This window comes from Gymnoscopelus braueri (genome assembly GCF_963280865.1).
Source record: "Gymnoscopelus braueri genome assembly, chromosome: 22".
Lineage (NCBI taxonomy): Eukaryota > Metazoa > Chordata > Actinopteri > Myctophiformes > Myctophidae > Gymnoscopelus > Gymnoscopelus braueri.
This window is the reverse complement of record NC_137624.1, coordinates 6178016-6196323: the sequence shown is the minus strand read 5'-3', so window position 1 is coordinate 6196323 and position 18308 is coordinate 6178016. Positions and strand designations below refer to the sequence as shown.

The window sequence follows — 18308 nt, the reverse complement described above, 5'->3', positions numbered from 1 at the left end:
CACCACAGCTTCCTCGTGTCCCGACGGCCGCACCCCACGACTGACACAGCGCTGGGTAGGCGAGCAGGCCCGGCAGAGATCTGCGCTCCGAGGAGCACCTAGTTTTTCTAGTTCTTGCGGGGGTGAAATGCAATACATTTGTATTCATTCGGTTTAAGAACATGAAAATGTGATGGATAATAAATCGGAAAAAGACATTGTTCCCAGGGGGTGAAAAACTTTATTGACTATATATAAATCTATGAATGATTGCCCTGTAATGCCATGATAATACCATGTTATCTGCGATACCAGTGGTTCTTCAACTTTTTTATTTATTTCAACAACCTCCATAACTCAGTGTACAAATGGGTCCATTTGGTTCCATTTGTACACTCTCAGAGTTACAGACCTCTAAGGGTCCACGTGGAACCCCCTCAAGGATCCCTCGAGGGTCCCTGGACCCCACTTTAAGAACCAATGGTACCACATTCATACCAGAGTTCATGTAAAAAACAAACAAACAAACAAACAAAACAATAAGAAAGAAGAAATCACTTGATGTCTTGCTAAATTAAACAACACCAAAGCCCTGTGTTTTTGTGTGCAATGTTTCGACGCTGAAATGTGAAGGATGGACGCATATCTAAGTCGTGTTATTTGAAACGATTAAGTGCACGTACAGTACAAATGGGTAATGGGTGTAGTTAAATATTATGTAAAAAATAGATTACGTATAGGCACTTTTGGTGTATTGAAAAATACGTTATTTGAGACTCGTTTCTGCAACAACAAAAAAATACTGGATACAGTTCATACAGTTGGCTGCCAAGTTGAACATTACAATCTATTTAGCAAAAGAAATACATTTAGAAAAAGGAAAGAAAAATTAAAAAACAAACAAAATAACTTTACCGACAGCACCCAAAAGAAAGTCATTTTTGACAAAAAACAAAATACAACATCTTGAAGCGGAATAGAAACGTATGGCTTTTATGACCTTTAAAACATTACAATACATCTCGTCCCAGAATGGAGCTCAAATCGCTTTGACGGAGACAGACAAACTCGTATAGATTTCACGGATATCAATTTTCTTTCTTTTTACCGTATTATTTCATAATAACACATTTCAGTTATAGCCTTTTATTTCAAATAGAACTGCCGTTTTCCCCCTGTCTGAATGAAAATGTAAACTGGTGTTATAGACTCAGGTTCCTGATTGCAACGGTTTCAATGTCCTATTAGGTTAAGTAGAAAAACAACAACAACTACCCTTTAAAACACCATCGTCTTTGTTTTTTTTTCTAAGAGTTCGATCCCTTAACTGGCTCAAATCACCAGACAAGGCTTGTAACTCCATACGCCAAACACTCTGCCATCAAAGAAAAATACGTTAAACAGTTGCTAACTAATCATAACTAACTATCAGTGGCTCTCAAACTTTTTTAATCTCTAAGGGCCCCCATAACTCTGTGAGCCAACAAATGGAACCAAATGGACCCGTAAGGGTCCATTTGGTTCCATTTGTACGCTCACAGAGTAACAAACCCTACAAGGGTCCGTTTGGAACGACCTCAAGGAACCCTGAGGGTCCCTGGCCTGGACCCCTACTTTGAAGAACCAACAGACTAAACAATTTGTTCTAGCGGCAAAAAAAAAAGAAAAAAAAAGATATATCATTTGTTGGTAAGGAATTCTTGAATTTACAAGGTCAAAAACGTGTAGACATGCAAATTAGATACAAAGACTTGACCTAAAATATTATCTCATAAACGTATAAAGCTAAAGAACCAAATTTGCATAATATTATTACAAACGCCTCCGAGCGGGGGAAAATAACTCGTTAAACCCCCCGCCGAGTGGCTGATATGTCAACGCTGCAAGTGGCCGATTCAATCCTGGCGAAAGTAAAACAGAACGGACCTTTCTTTCTTTTAATTTGTTTTCTTCTTTTTCTTTTTTTTACAATCGCAGGGTTCAAAGCGACACCTGGGAGTTATGGCTGAACGTGCGGCGCAGAGCGACGCTCCTCACTGCTCCTGGCCGTCCTCCCGGAGTTCGGAGGGCAGGAACTTGTACTGCTGCTGGCGGATATGGGCCAGCTTCTTCCTGGCCTCGTCCAGTTCTCTCTCCTTCCTCAGCATCTCCTCCTGGGCGGCGATGATCTGTTGGGTGATAAAATAAAATAAAAAAGATGTCCGGTTAGCCCCGAGACGGGCGAACAAATTAACCCTAGCGTCGCTACTGTATGCCTGGGGGCAAACATTCAGTGAAAATAACCGATCCACAAGCTCACAGCGGAAGTTGTGAGCTTGTAGATAGTGTGCTCTTTCGGAGCTTTATGAATCTCGCCCCCGACAACCCAATATTACAATAAAGAAAACTAACACTAAAACTAATTGAAACTAAACTAAAACTAAGCCTTTTCAAATTACAAACTTGGAAACTACAATTGAAAACCCAAAGTCAAAACCGATATAGAAAATGTAAAAGCTAATGATGCAAACCTAATAATAGCCTTGGTACTGCGATATGTTGTTTGACACTCATTATGCAAAACATGAACTGGACATTGGAGGGGGGGAGGGGGGGGGGCACCAGAGACCAGGGGTCAAACAAACAAAAAAATTGTTTGTTTTTTTCACCTGGGGGGGCTGCCACTCACCTGAGCGATGCCGCCCACCATCTTGCTTTTGACGACCACCGCCTGGTCGTCTTGCCGCTCGAAGGCCGCCGTCTGAGCAGCCTTCACCAGGTTGTCTGCGGCCCGCTTCACGGCATTACCGGCGGCCTAGAGAGAGAGAGAGAGAGAGAGACACACACACAGAGAAACAGACAGAGAGAGAGAGACAGGATATTCTGTTAGACATTCTAGTGGGGACGGCAGAATCAAACCGGACCAAAATGTTTCCATGTTTATTCGTGGGTCTGGGATTAACTCCTGCATCCAAAATGTGAGCGAGCGGTTCCGAGTGGTGTTAATGTGGGCGATAGACTTTACTGAGGGCCTTTGGTTTACTTTAGAGCATAACTCTCCATGACAGACTCCCTGCTCGCTCGGCGGCGGAGCATGACTTTAAAAGGCAATGGAAGAGTTCAAGCGCAAAAACATCCATCTCCCCCCTGACTCGCTGACAGTCACATTTAAACACAGAGCTAGGCTTGATGTTTCTTCTCCTTTCCGGGTCCTGCTGGTGCAAACAGAGCCTGCGGTCCCTATTCGTCTCCTATCTGATAATGCCTAGTTCCTCACGAAACGCCACAAATATGTCAACATTCTGCTTGACAACATTACTTGACAGTACTCAGTACTCAACCGCAGATACTTCTGGTCCAGTGGTGTTAAGATTACTCAAATATTTTACTTAGGTAAAAGTATCAATACTGCTATATAGAAATACTCGCGATGCAACGCGTTGTGAGCTTGTACATCTGCTATTTTCAAATAGCCTATGTATAAAATAGGGCTGAAGTAGTTAATGTATGTTTTATAATATAATAATTTATATCCGCAAGTAACTAGTAACTTAAGTTTTCAAAGAATTGTAGTGGAGTAAAAGTACTATATTTGCCTCTGAGATGTAGTGGAGTAGAAGTAAAAGTATTGAAAATTGGAAATACTCCAGAAAAGTAAAAATAAAACTTGAGTAAATGTACTTAGTTACTTTACACCACTGCTTCTCAGTTACATTTGTATTGTCTACTATTGACTACTGGAGTAGATGCTCCAGTAGTCCAGTAGTAGAAAAAAAATATTTAAGTATTCAGAAATTCTCTACAATAAGCCTTTACACATTGTAAAGTGCATTTTATTTGTAATATCAACCCATTGATGTAAAAATGTTGACATTTTCCAAAAATATTCAAATATTTTCCAGAAAGTTTCAAACAATATCAATGTAGTGAAAATAGCAGATCTACTTAAGTAGGCCTACATGCACTTTGATATTATCCAACACGGATCATGGGACACAGGCCTGTTTTGGCTATAGTACATTATTTATTTTCATATGACTTTTCTTTTGTATACTTCAGTTATTTGTCATATCTGCCATGTGCACTTTTTGTTTACAAAGCCTAAAAGGCAATTTTTTGTTCATGCTCCAATGTTCAATGCCAAAAACACAAATACATCATTGTTTGTATGACAATTAATCGTCAACTAAACGGTTATGATGGTGACAGCCATGATGCCATGTTGTGTTTGTTCACAGCACCATCCATAGTGTTAATTCACAAGTAAGACGCGCGAACGCTGGAAGCGAACGCAGCTCGAAAATATTGTGTATTTACGGACTCTGGCGCACTCTGTCGGCCGCACCCAGGCAGTGCACTGCACACAGACAGACGGACACACTCACAAGCCAAGCAGAGTTTCATATCAGACTTGGTGGAGGGCAAAATTTTAACAACTCTTTTTTGCACTTGATTTGATATACTCTCACCCAAAATCTATATTTGAAAGTTAGGGGGTAGAGTGTATTAAAAGGGGAAATATTGTCTTTAAAAATGCCGATATCGAAATAATATATCGTTTCAGCCAATATTGTATTTGATAATATTGACGTTTGAAAGTGAAGCAAAAAAAAAGTTCAGTGTTTACATGTGTGGACAAAATCTGAACTTGTTGTACAGATAATATCGAAATCGGTAAACATCGGTTATCGACCATAACCGTTGATATTGTTATCGGTTATCGGCCAGCAATGTCATCCCTACTTCCGATGTTTAAAGTAACAAGGTTTGTTCGACTAACCACTTAAGCCCCAGCATCGGTATTGTGGGGAAAGCTTTCGCTGAAAACAGCAGATCGACAAGCTCACAACGCAACAAAAAACAGAAAAGACATTAGTATTGAGCCCTGTGGGACTCCGGTTAACCCATATATGGGGTTCAAGTGGCTAAATATCGCACTACTGTAACTGCAGGATTCGAAACGTCTAATTTTCCCTGCCGATAGGAACGGAGGTCCGTCTGTGGCCCGCCTGGTGTGTGTGCCGCCATTCGCACTATGCGTCTAAATGTTTCCCCATGTCCTTGCTGGCTCCCACAGTCACCCACCTGCTCCCATCGCTTCCAAGGCCCCAGATACCTGAATCCCTGTCAGCTACGTGTGAATCCCTTCAGCACAGAGAGGGGCCAAGGAGCCAGCAGCATTGCCCCACAGTCAACTGAAAGAATCCCATCCGATCTTAACCCATTGAGACCGGGAAACGCATCTGTGTCTTTTTTTTCAGATTTTAACCACTTGTGAACCATTATTTGGTACTTTGGCTATGCAACAAAAAAAATCTTGAAAACGTTGTGCAAATCTTTGAATATATATATTTTTAAAGCGAACATTTGTAACTCAAATCTTTGCTTCTGGAGGTCCCTCGAACAAAATATTTTACAAATGTTCGCTTTAAAAATATATATTATATTCAAAGATTTGCACACATTTTCACGATTTCTCAAAAATAGCAGATCTACAAGCTCATAGCGCGGCACTTGTATATCTGCTGTTTTTGAATAGCCCAAAGAAATCTTAAAATGCCACGGACGCGTTCCCGGATTGAATGGGTTAAAAGGTGATCTTAGGGCGGCTGTTAGCTCAATGGTTAAAGAGCCCAGCACCCCACCTGGGGTAAAACCAAAAGGCCCCAGGTTCGATTCCAGCCCCTCAGCAATGTGCCCGAAAGTGTCCCTGCGCAAGACACTTAACCCTTTAACTGCTCCCCCGAGTGGTACAGCCGACAGCTGCTCACTGCTCACTAGGATGGCTAACATGCAGAGGAAAAAATGTCACGTATGTCCGAATATTCAGTGTCAAAAAACACCCCAAGGAGTGGGGACCAAAGCATTAACTCATTCTGTGCCATTGACGTGCAACACGTAAATTTTTTCCAAAGCCCAGAGTGCTGTGTAACACGTCCAAGCCGTGTTTTCAGTGTTTACCACTAGACGACCTGTGAGCCACCATTCCAGAAATGGAACCAAATGTCCCGTACGGTTCCATTTGTTCGCTCTAAGAGTTGCAGACCTGCAAGGGTCCTTTAGGAAACCCCACAAGGAACCGTGAGGGTCCCCTCGACCCCACAATTTCAGAATCTCCATCACAATGACACCATTTCTGTCTGCTCGCTCTGCGTCTTATTGGGTGGGCTTTGGACAGTTCAGAAACATTCCTACCAGTGACGTCATCGATGGGGATTCCAAGCTAATAGAAACTACAGCCTCTCTCTTCCTGGAAAGCCAACATGCCGACATGGAAGCCATTGTCCTTGCATAAACAAATAAATAAATACAAATGAAAGTTTGAAATCTTGTTTTGAAATGACCAAACCTGCCTATACCTATGATGTCACTGGAAGGTTTATGAACTGCCCACAGCCCTCCTCTGAGACACAGTGGACAGAAATCTTATAATGAAAATATTAGGGAGGACCAGTTATATGAAGATAAGTTTGAAAATGGGAAACATAGCCGAGCTTGTAGATCGGCCATTTTCGCTATTTTCTGAAAACGTATGCAAGAAAATCATATAGTTCGAAAATGTTCGCCTGTGACACGCCCAAAAACAGAGACGCAAGGTTGAAAGTGTTTGAAGATCATCATTTATCCCTGCTGTCAGGCTTCTTTTTTATTTTAATTTTAAATGAATGCACTACTTCTGTAGCAAAAATAGATCTACAATCTCATAACGCTTGATGACGTCATTTTAGATTTCTTTGGGCTATTCAAAAATAGCAGATCTACAAGCTCATAGTGCGGCATCGAGTGCCGCGCTATGAGCTTGTAGATCTGCAAATCTTTGAATAAAATATTTCTATAAGCATATTTTTTAAACTCCAATCTTTGCTTCTGGGGGATTCTACAAATGTCTTCTAAATCCTAACAGTTAAAAAAAAAAAAACTTATGTTGCTATAATATCAAGTGGTTCTCTGATATTGTAGAGCTGCTATTTTTTTTAAATAATATCTACATTGGATTCATTGGAACACAGGTTATTTTCCCCCAATTTCTGAAACGTAACGGTTTTGGAGATACAGTACAAGGTTTGAGATGCGATGTCAATCCCTCAGAGCCTTATACTGTAGCTTGTAGGAAGCTAGGGTTTCATCTAAGTGATGGAGAGGACTTTTTTTTCCAAAGCGAGGTGACAAGGGATGTCGCATCCACCAGATACCGCAGACGCACACACATACATGTGGGAATTACGCAAGTGGCAGCTGCAAGCCCAAAACAGGAGGGGATAAGTCACTTGGTGATTGAATGGGGAGAACATGAGCTAGCCTTGCCACTCTCTCTCACAACACAGTGGTTCTCAAAAAGGTGGGGTCCGGGGACCCTTCCGGGGGTCCTTGAGGCGGTTCCCAGTCAAATCAGGTTATTATTATCAGTGGTGGAAAAAGTAATCAAATGTTTTATGTAAGTAAAAGTATCAATACTGCAATGTAGAAGTACCGGTACTCTGTTACAATTTAAATTCCGGAATAAAATTTACTTGAGTAAAAGTACAAACGTATTGGTATCAAAATGTACTTAAAGTAACAAAAAAAAACATCGCAAATCTTTGAACATATATTTAAAGCGAACATTTGTCAAATATTTTGTTCCAGAGACCTCCAGAAGCAAGATTTGAGTAAAAAATGTTGTTTCAAAAAATATATATATTCAAATATTTGGAAAAACGTTCCAAGATTTTAAAAAAAATAGCAGATCTACAAGCTCATAGCGCGGCACTCGGTGCTGCGCTATGAGCTTGTAGATCTGCTATTTTGGCAAAAAAGAAAAAAAAAGTGATGGAACGGCAGCAAAAGGCGTTTGACCACCCAAAAACCCCACTTTCTGCCCAATCGTCTACCACGGCGATTCTCAAGCTGTGAGCCGAGGCCCACCGGCAGGGCCGTGGTGATATTGCAATGAGCCTTGTAGATCTGCTATTTTTGAATAGCCAAAAGAAATCTAAAATGACACAGAGGCCGTTGCAGCTCTCCAAAGCGACATTGTAGCCACAGATAAAAGCCTGCGCTAAATATAGTTTGGCCTAATCCTTAATGTGCCAGCTGTACATGCATACTGTATGGGGGAGGGCAGGGGCACCTGTAACCCTAGAAAGTGAGATATTAATAATGATAAACTGTATGTTGTACGGTGCTTTGTGGGACGAGAATAAAATGTGCTTTTGCAACTTTGTAAGATCGGGATAAAAATGTTTTTTTTTAATAATACACACAATAAATACATATCTTTTAACCCATTTAGACCAGGAAAGCATCTTGTGTCATTTTAGATTTATTTGGCTATTTAAAAAAAAGTAGCAGATATACAAGCTCATAGCGTGGCACTCGAGCTGCAATGTTTTGAAAAAATGTTTGCAAATCTTTCAATATATATGTTTTAAAGCAAGCATTTTAAACTCAGATCTGTGCTTCTGGGGGTCCCTGGAACAACACCTTTTGAGATGGGGGTCCGCGGCCAAATACATATAATTTGGGGGTCCTTGACATGGAAAAGTTGGAGCACTAACTGATAGGATTTAGAAAACATTTTTAGATTATGTATTTGGCCGCGGACCCCCATCTCAAAATCTTTTGTTCCAGGGACCCCCCAGATGCAAAGATTTTAGTTACAAATGATACAGTAGTTTTAGTTACCGGTAACCATCATAACTCTGGTCTGAACCAAATGAATAAACAAACTACTTAAACATCAGCTCTGTCCATCCTGGCGATAATATGTCACACTTAGGTCTGCTTTTGACCTCAACTGTGACCGTGACCCCGTGACCTTGTATGTTCAGGGGTGGAGAGCCTACTGGCCCAAAGTTACATGGGGTCAACACGGTCATGACCAGTGGCGGAAAGTAACTCAAACATTTACTCAAGCACTGTACTTAAGTAAAGCAAAATGTTACTTGAGTATTTCCAAAATGCATTATATTCCACCACATTATATTCAGAGGCAAAGTTACAAGTTACTTTGCAGATTTAGATTATTGTAACAAAACACATTAACCAGTAATAATGTTTTACTTCGGCTATAGCCAATCTATTTTCAAAGCCTTTTGACAAATATTGTGAAAATGGTCCATTCAAACTCAGTAAAAGAGTACTTTTACTTTGGTACTGGTAGTGGAGATTGCGCTGAAGGTTTGCAAGCGTGACACTGCAGGCCGTGGGATCAGGACGGTAGCGATGCGTCTAATGTTGACAGTTTTTCCATGTAAATACCGGCGTCTAGTAGATGGATTCTATTAATTTATGGTGAACAAAAACAGCATATTTCAAAAGGAATTGTGAAGAGTCAGATATGCAAGATTGACAGTGGTCTGGGAATCTCCGCGATCGTTAATATTGACGCAAACGGTTGTAAATGACTCGTTACTTGTTATATTACGTCTGGTCGTGAGTTTCACTTGGGGTTATGATTAGGGTCAGCGTGACTGTGGTCTTACTGAGCTATGCTTTTTACAACGTGGAGAAAACAGAATACAGAGGCTGTAGGTGCACGGCCCAAAAGTAAAAGTAAGACGAGAAAGCAGCCAACATTCAGTACAGTCCTTTCTTAAAACTTCAGCTTCAAATTACTTTATTTTCTGAACTTTGTGCAGTGGTTAAAAAACAACAACACACAGACACAATACAAAGATACATAATAGATAATATACTGTACTAACTAAAAGCTAAACATAAACTTGGGCAGTAGTCCAAACACAAGCCAGACGAGACGACGACAGCACTCCATCTGTCGCCAATTTTATTTGTTTTTCTCTCCAATGTTTTCATCAGCGTTCAGCTGATGAAAACTGACTATTGCTACTTCTACTTAAGTGTCTGTCCCACAGTCACATGGGGTCACAGGGTCATGACCCCCTGCTCTCTGCGTCTCCCAGTCCTGTAACCCTAAGTAAAGTAAAAGTACCTCAAAATTGTACAGTACTTAACCCATTAATACCTGGAACGCATCTGTGTCACTTTTAGATTTCTTTAGGCTATTCAAAAATAGCAGATATACAAGCTCATAGCGCGGCACCGAGTGCCGCGCTACGAGCTTGTATATCTGCTATTTTTGAAAAATCGTGAAAATTATTTTCTTTACATTTTTTTCCGAAAAACTGTTAGGATTTAGAAAATGTTTAGAAGCGGCCTCAGGTCTTAATGGGTTAAGTAGTACACTGGCGCCTGACCAATAGAGCACAGTGCAGCCCCCACTTTTTGACCTGGGGGAGACCGGCTACCCCCAGATTCCACCCATCCCGACAAAGGGAATCAAACCATGTCAACTCACGTATCCCACCTCCTCCCCCGTTTGTCTGAGAAACTATTTAGCTAGCGACGTCTGTGCTTTAAACGGCACAACGGATGAGGAGAACAACGTGCGGTCCCTAGGCTCAAATGTGTGTGCCTTTGGAGTGCAGGCGCAGGAGAGAGCGTGTCCGTGACTCGCGAGCGAGTGCGTGACGGACGGTAACCCTGTCGTTCCAGTCGGAACACAAAGGGAGAGCGAGTGTGAGAGAGAGAGAGAGAGAGAGAGAGAGCTTACATGGAAGGGTGGGGGTGGGGGGTGGGATTTGGCTCCCCCACCTCTGATCAAATTTAGGCGCCTAAGGTACAGTACTTAAATGTACTTGACCCATTAAGACCGGGAACGCATCCGTGTCATGTTTTATTTTATTTCTTTGGCTATTCAAAAATAGCAGATCTACAAGCTCATAGCGCGGCACCGAGTGCCGCGCTATGAGCTTGTAGATCTTAATTTTTTTTGAAAAATCTTGTAACATTTCTAACTCAAATCTTTGCTTCTCGGGGGTCCCTGGAACAAAATATTTGACAAATGTTCGCTTTAATATTCAATGAGTTGCACACATTTTCACGATTTTTCAAATATAGCAGATCTACAAGCTCGTAGTGCGGCACTCGGTGCCGCGCTACGAGCTTGTAGATCTGCTATTTTTGAATAGCCAAAGAAATCTAAAATGACACAGATGCGTTCCCGCATTGAATGGGATAAGTAACCACTGCACACAAGGGGGGCGACAGGGCGCGGCAACGGCGGGCGGTGCCACACTGACCTGCAGTCTCTTCATGGTCTGGGAGTCCTGGTCGGCCTTGACCTTGCAGGCCACCAGCAGCTGAGCGGTGGAAGCCGCCACCTGCTTGGCGGAGGAGATGAGCTTCTCCTCGCTGGCGTGGCCCTGCACCGCCGAGTTGGCCGCTTCACACAGGTTGTTGGTGGCGGCCGCGACCATCCTGGCCTGCATGTGGGGGGGACAGAGAGGGAGGTCAATGTGATTCACCGCTAAGGACGATTTATATCTCTGCTGTCCGGCAGGAACCAGCTAACTCCAAAATGTTCATTTTTCAGGAAATGAAAAAAACAAAAAACAAAAGTGGAGTTAGGAGGTTTTGTTCATCATTGATAAGACTGAATGGACCTCCAAGCTCACAATGAGGTTGAAACACAATGAGTGATATACGTACGGCTGAAATGAGCCCCTGAGACCACTGTCCATCGTCCCCAGCGTTGGCAGGGTTGGCGCCCACCTGTTCAAGAGGACACACGGATTAGAAGGTTCCTCGATGTAATAACCGAAACATAAGGTTAACATTCATCCCCCCCAAAAAAGTCACAAGCGGGGGAACGCACCTTGCCCTGCGCCACCAGCTCCCTCTGGGCGGCCGAGGCCGCTTTGACCAGCGCGCTGGTCGCCGCCGCGATGGACTTGGCAGCTTCCAGAATCTGCTCCTCGAAGTTGAGGCTCTCGTCTGCTTCCTGTTGGCCACAAAAAGAAAAGTACAATTTAGGCATGTAGCAGATGCTCTTATCCAGGACGACTTGCATGTGTGAGGATCGGAATAAGTGGAGTACATGAACTCCAGTGTCTAGTCAACAAACAAGGTAAACAATGGGTGCGTTCGGAAATTAAGCACTGAGCGCACTGGCCCATACAAACTAATAGGCGAGTGCGCTCCCGGTGCGCATTTCCAAACGCACCCAATATAGGAAGATACCAGGTACCTATAATCTGCCTAAACAACATGCTATCTAAACCATGGGTTCCCAAACTTTTCAGCTCGCGACCCCAAAATAATGCGGCCATTGACTCGCGACCCCACCTAACCGTGGAGGTAATTTATGCACATAAACTTGCACGTTCGGTGCACATTTGTAATGTATTTTAGTATGACTTTTGACTGGAGGCCTACAACTTGTCCTGTTAATAATCTTGTTAATATATAATTCAATCAATTACATTTACAGTACCTAATGAGATGGGTAAAATGTACTATTTGTAATCTTTTTAAAATGTGTAATTTTTTTAGATTGAAAAACATTCCGTTAAAAAAAAAATATATATATATATACATATATATATATTTTTTACCCAAAGTCCCGCAACCCCAAGTGGGGTCGCAACCCCAACTTTGGGAACCCCTGATCTAAACAACGAACGAAAAAAAAAAACTATAGGATAGCAGGTAAACAATGAACCTAGCATCTGTCTAATAAACATGCTGCTACTGCATCTAAATCACTTTTCTCAACAGACAGTAATGCATTTGAAATGCATTACTGTCAAAACTGTATTGATTCATAGTATATAACTATGAATCAATCTCGCAAAGTGCAACATTTTCAAAGAGAAGCTGATCGTTGGGAGTAAAGATTTGAAGGAGTACGGAGCAACATTTAATGTTGTCAACCATAAGCGCTTTCCTCTGTGAAGCCCCCCCTCACCTTGGGTTTGGTTCTGGGTCGAAGCTGCTCCAGTTTCTTGGCCGCGGCCTCGATGGCGGCCGCCGCGCCCAGCAGCTCGTTCTCCGCGATGACGGTGGGGTCCTCTGGGTCCACCCATTCTGTCCCTAAAACACAGCACAAGCAGGAGCACAAAAACACATTACTTTGTTTTTTAACCTTTTAACTCATTGAGTGCCATTGACGTGTTTCACCGCAATGGCGCAACGTGCCAATGACGTGTTTGACGTTGAAGGAAAAAAAATAAAAATAAAAAAATGTGGGGGGGGGGGGACGTTCAGAACCCAAGATATCATTATCTGAAGATTTGCTGCTCCATTCACTTCTTGTTTAACTTATTACTGAAAAAGTCTGTATCTCGGCTCCTGAGCACTTTTTTTTTACTATGTATTTTTGGCCCAGACATGTTAAGGCAGACAATTAATTTGTGCAAATCTTTGAATATTTATTTTTTAAAGCTGACATTTGTAACTCCAATCTTGCTTCTGGGGGTCCCTGGAACGAAATATTTTACAAATGTTCGCTTTAAAAAAAGATATGCTCAAAGATTTGGACACATTTTCACGATTTTTCAAAAATAGCAGATCTACAAGCTCATAGCGCTATGAGCTTGTATATCTGCTATTTTTGAATAGCCAAAGACATCTAAAATGACACAGATGCATTCCCGGATTTAATGGGTTAAGTAGCTTGATCCAGTAAGATATTTGATATTCATTTTATCAGACACGCCCCTTTCCTATACAAACCTATTGTAACTTCAAACTCCATTTTAACCATGATAGATTCATTGAAAACACCCGTCCTTGGTTCTGGTGACTGATATTGTCATTCTAATGCATGAGGGGGCCGTGTTTTTTCAATTACTTTTTTCATTTATATATTTTTATTTATTTTATTTTATTAAAAACACGGCTGTTACTCAGAATTACAGACCCTTAAGTTCCATTTGTACACTCTCAGAGTTACAGACCTGTAACTCCTCAAGGACCCCCAGGGGGTGCCTTACATCATATGATTGATTATCGACACAGGAATCAGAAAGGTAGAAATGTTCCATAGTACTATCAAATTGAAATTTGCCCACCGATCTAAAACTATAGAGACTGGTGGGCAAATTGTTTTTAACAGAGGACTTAAATTAAGGTTAAAATAAAAGCGCTCACATGAATAGACGTTGACTGTTTTATTGGTGTGATTATGCTGCCATTGTTGTATATAGCTTAAGTATGTTTGATTCTGATTATAGTGATTTTAATCCCTGTACTCCGATTGGTCTTTAGATTAAGTATTAAAAAGCCCGGTGTTGGAAATTAGTACTTGGGCTAGAACACTCATGCGACAGACAGACAGACAGACAGACAGACAGACACACAAATGTGTAAACATTGTATTTACCTTTCATGGCCTCTGCGGCTTGGATGAGTTCGGTGACGGAGCCAGCAACACGTTTGGAGTAGTTGGACAGCTGCTGTTTGAGCTCATGAGTGGGTTTCTGGATGATCTGCAAGGCAGAGAGACAGCAATATATGTCACATCTATTCAATGTCAACAACACTATCCGATCATCTGTCCTTTATGCCGGTAGCCCTGAGGTTATACAATATCAAACATGGTCGCTCCACTCGCTCCATAGATTAATAACTCGGCTGTTTTTGCTCTTGGTATAATTGGCGGTCATGTGTCTTAACATAAATGTACATGACAACACTGCAATGCTGTACTGACACAATGGCATAATACACACTTACATTGGGAACTGTATGTATATTTTTATGTAAAATCAGCCATTCTCCCACCACTGAGGGAAGCTGATTTGGTTAAACTATTTAACAACCGGCATCAGGACTGACATTTTAAACCTCAGTTTACCTAGAAACACTATTTTACTACTTTATTATTATTATTGAATTTCCTGCATGCTGCACATCACTCCAACCCATGAAACCGTGTGAAACCATGCATACTGTAGTCCTGTCACAATTATAACATAATCGGCTGGTCACAATTATTTTAGATAACCACAATTATTTTGTGTAATCGTCAGAATCGCTTTGAAAAATAGTGTTTTTCAAAGTATAAAATCACTAAATATATGGCCCGTTTTGGTCATATATACTGCATTATTTATTTTGCTTATTGGTACCAGTGGTCAGTCAGGTCTTTGTATATTAAAGTTATTGGTCATAACTGCCCTGTGCAATTTATGTTTACAAAGCCAAAAAGATAATCAGTTCCAAAGCCAAACACGCAATTAAACCATGAACCGCAAATGACTGTAATCTGTTACGACAACTAATGATCAACTACATACTTTCCTGATCATGACAGCCCTAGTGTACCGTGTGCACGCCACTATTAACCTCATATTAACACATCACACATGCACCTATAAAACCCTCCAGTGTTAATTTCACTGCCTGTGAGGCTTAATGCCGGCTTTAAAACTCACACTCCAAACAACCTGAAACCCAAGTTAACCCGTTTAGACCGGGAAAGAATCTGTGTCATTTTTACATTTCTTTGGCTATTCAAAAAGAGCAGATATACAAGCTTGTAGATCTACTATTTTTATTTAATCGTGAAAATGTGTGCAAATCCTTGGATATATATATATATATATATATATATATATATATATATATATATATATATATATATATATATGTTTAAAGCAAACATTTGTAACTCAAATCTTTGCTTCTGGGGATTCTACATAATGTCTTCTAAATCCTCCAGTTTTTTTAAAAACGTATGTTGCTATATCAGTGGTGCTCAAACTTTTTCATGTCAATGACCACCAGAATTTAGCCGCGGACCCCCCATCTCAAAATATTTTGTTCCAGGGACCCCCCCCCCCCCCAGAAGCAAAATTTGAGTTACAAATGTTCCCTTTAAGAATATATATTCAAACATTTGCACTTTTTTTTACAATTTTTCAAAAATAGCAGATCTACAAGCTCATAGCGCGGCACTCGATGCCGCGCTATGAGCTTGTAGATCTGCTATTTTTTCAATAGCCAAAGAAATCTCAAAAGACACAGGTGCGTTCCCGGCCTTGACGGGTTAATACAAGAGAAGCGCTGGCACAGGCGGGGGTGCTTGTCTTGTCAGGTTATAAAAAGTCATGCTGATGCCAGGAGACTTGGCGGAACGACGGGGGCAAGCCATCAATCCCATATACGAGCAGGGTGTTATTATACGCGGAGTAGCGATAGCAGTGTGATATGCTATCCTCTGGATGTCGGGTCGGGGGGGGGGGGGGGGGGGGGTTTGCCGAGGCATGTCCGGCTCACACTCACTCACACACACACCGATGCAGGGCTCTCTTGCACTTGTTCAGGTCAATCACACCACTCACCGGCTAGCAGCCACCGGTTGGCGGTGAGGGGGACCGTGGAGAGAGAGGGGGTAGAAAGGAGGGGCATTCAGACAAGGGGGGCAAAAAAAGAAGAAGAGCAAGTGTTCAACTTTGACAAGAGACTGAGCTGTGGAACGGTGCCCCCCCCCCCCCCCCCCAAAAGAAGGCTTGACGCTCGACGCTTACGGAGGTGGAGGACGATGATGTGTTGAAGAGTTCATGTTGAATTCTGAGTAAATTAATCACTATTCCTTGGATCACCAGGCTTTTCCACACGGAGGAAAAGCACTGGTTTTCATTCCAAACTGACAAGTTGTGATCCGGTCTAGGCCAGTGGTTACCACTAACTTTTAGCTGATTGTTGATTGTCTCCCCGGGACCGAAACTTGTGAAAATAGCAGAGCTATAGTTACCATTTTGGGGAAAGTTCTCTTTTCTGCTTATTTGAATTGCTATGGGTGGGCCTCTTTTTTGGTGCCATTTATTACCTATTTTGACTACTTCTTAAATATATAACATGTAAGGATTTTTTTTTTTTTTTTTTTTTCTGAAACATTTAGAAGGACATTATTTGTATTTATTTTTTCAATTTTTTTCCTTTTTAATATCTTTTGAAATAATAAGGCAGAGGGGAATCATTTTGGTTTCCGCCATGGTTATATCCACCCTAGACCCGATCAGAAAACCAAAGTAGTGAAAATCTACAAGCTCAAGCTAGTAGATTGGCTATTTCTACAGAGTGAAACGATTGGCTATTTCTACAGAGTGAAACGATTGGCTATTTCTACAGAGTGAAACGCACTGGTGCAAATGCACCAGACGTTTTATTATACCTACTACTGACCTTATTTACTTACCGTAATTCTTTTATCTAATCTACATTTTCTTGTTACCAGTATGGACCAGTATTATTATTTTGTAAGGATACATTGTATTGTTGAGTTAGCACTATAACACAATGCATATGTAGGCTTCTTGATTCTTGATAGATCTTAAGAGATTTGACCACTGTGGCGTTCTGTAGCGCAGTGGTGCCCAAACTGGGGGTCCACAGATGATTAGTACAAAATTGTTTTCTCACTCAACAGTAAACAAACCTACATACAGTATACGTGTATACAGGGTATCTGCATATTTATAAAGTGACAATTTAATGACTTTTAAGCCCTTTTTAATACCAAATTGTCAAATATTAAAGTGATAATTCACCCCCCAACATTTTTTTTTTCCTATCGATTAGTCACCCCATGGAGACTTGAATTCATGGATATTTTTTTGTTTTTGTCACATTCCTAAGCCAATAATTTGATGACCAGCGTACGTAGGCGGCGGTTCCGGTAGGAGACACAAAGGAGACTCTTTGCCTCCCCTACCGGAACCGCTGCCGGTCATCAAATGATTGGCTTAGGAATGCGACAAAAACAAAACAATATCCATGAACGCCTGGCTATTCTCACAATATTTATCTGTGGAACCGAGTCAAACTAAATGTAATGCCCGCAATTCCAAGTGCTTGTCAGGGCGGGGGGGGGGGTCCCCAGTTCAAATAGGATTCTTTTGAGGGATCGCGGCCTGAAAAGGTTTGGGAACCCTTGCTGTAGCGTAGGCCCTCTTAGTGTGTCAGACCAATCCTGAAGAGGAACACTCGCACATGGATGAGAGCATATTGAACCACCATGGTTCCATGTGGTGCTTTTGATTGACACGTTCATTGTTCTAGGCTGGGCTGCTGTGAAATGCCTGTCACAGAGGCATGCCACCATCATCATAATACTATATATAAATATAGATATAAATATACACAGACAGCTGACAAATTAAAAGGGGAGAACAACATGAGGTGTCTTAGTAAGGCTTGTTCCTGATTAAACGTGGTTTAAACTTCTTCTAACGTCTATGTCTGCGACACCATCCGTCCGTCTGTCTGTCTACTCTATATAAGCGGATAATCATACGCAGTGGTGGAAAAAGTACTCGCATTTTTTACTGAAGTAAAAGTATCAATACTGCAATGTAGAAATACTTGTAGCTTGTAGATTGACTATTTTCGAATGGCCGAAATGTATACAGGGCTGAAGGGGTTAATGTGTGTTTTGTAATAATAATCAAAATCTACAAAGTAACTAAAGTTTTCAAAAAATAGAAGTGGAGTAAAAGTACAATATTTGCCTCTGAGATGTAGTGGAGTAGAAGTAAAAGTACTGAACATTGGAAATACTCCAG

At 41.4% G+C, this 18308-nt stretch overlaps 1 protein-coding gene across 2 annotated transcripts in view; it reads right to left on the bottom strand.

The window, feature by feature from the left end:
* Positions 1-1071: 1071 nt before the first annotated feature.
* tln1 (talin 1) overlaps positions 1072-18308 on the bottom strand; it is a 116894-nt gene continuing 99657 nt past the window's right edge. For both annotated transcript variants that reach the window (XM_080420458.1, XM_080420457.1), the window contains exons 52-58: positions 14123-14228; positions 12707-12831; positions 11615-11740; positions 11449-11511; positions 11040-11222; positions 2648-2773; positions 1072-2147 (exon numbers count right to left, since the gene is read on the bottom strand). In XM_080420458.1, coding sequence (XP_080276584.1) covers positions 2013-2147; positions 2648-2773; positions 11040-11222; positions 11449-11511; positions 11615-11740; positions 12707-12831; positions 14123-14228 — 864 coding nt within the window. In that variant the 3' untranslated portion in view covers positions 1072-2012. The remainder of the gene's footprint in view (positions 2148-2647; positions 2774-11039; positions 11223-11448; positions 11512-11614; positions 11741-12706; positions 12832-14122; positions 14229-18308) is intronic.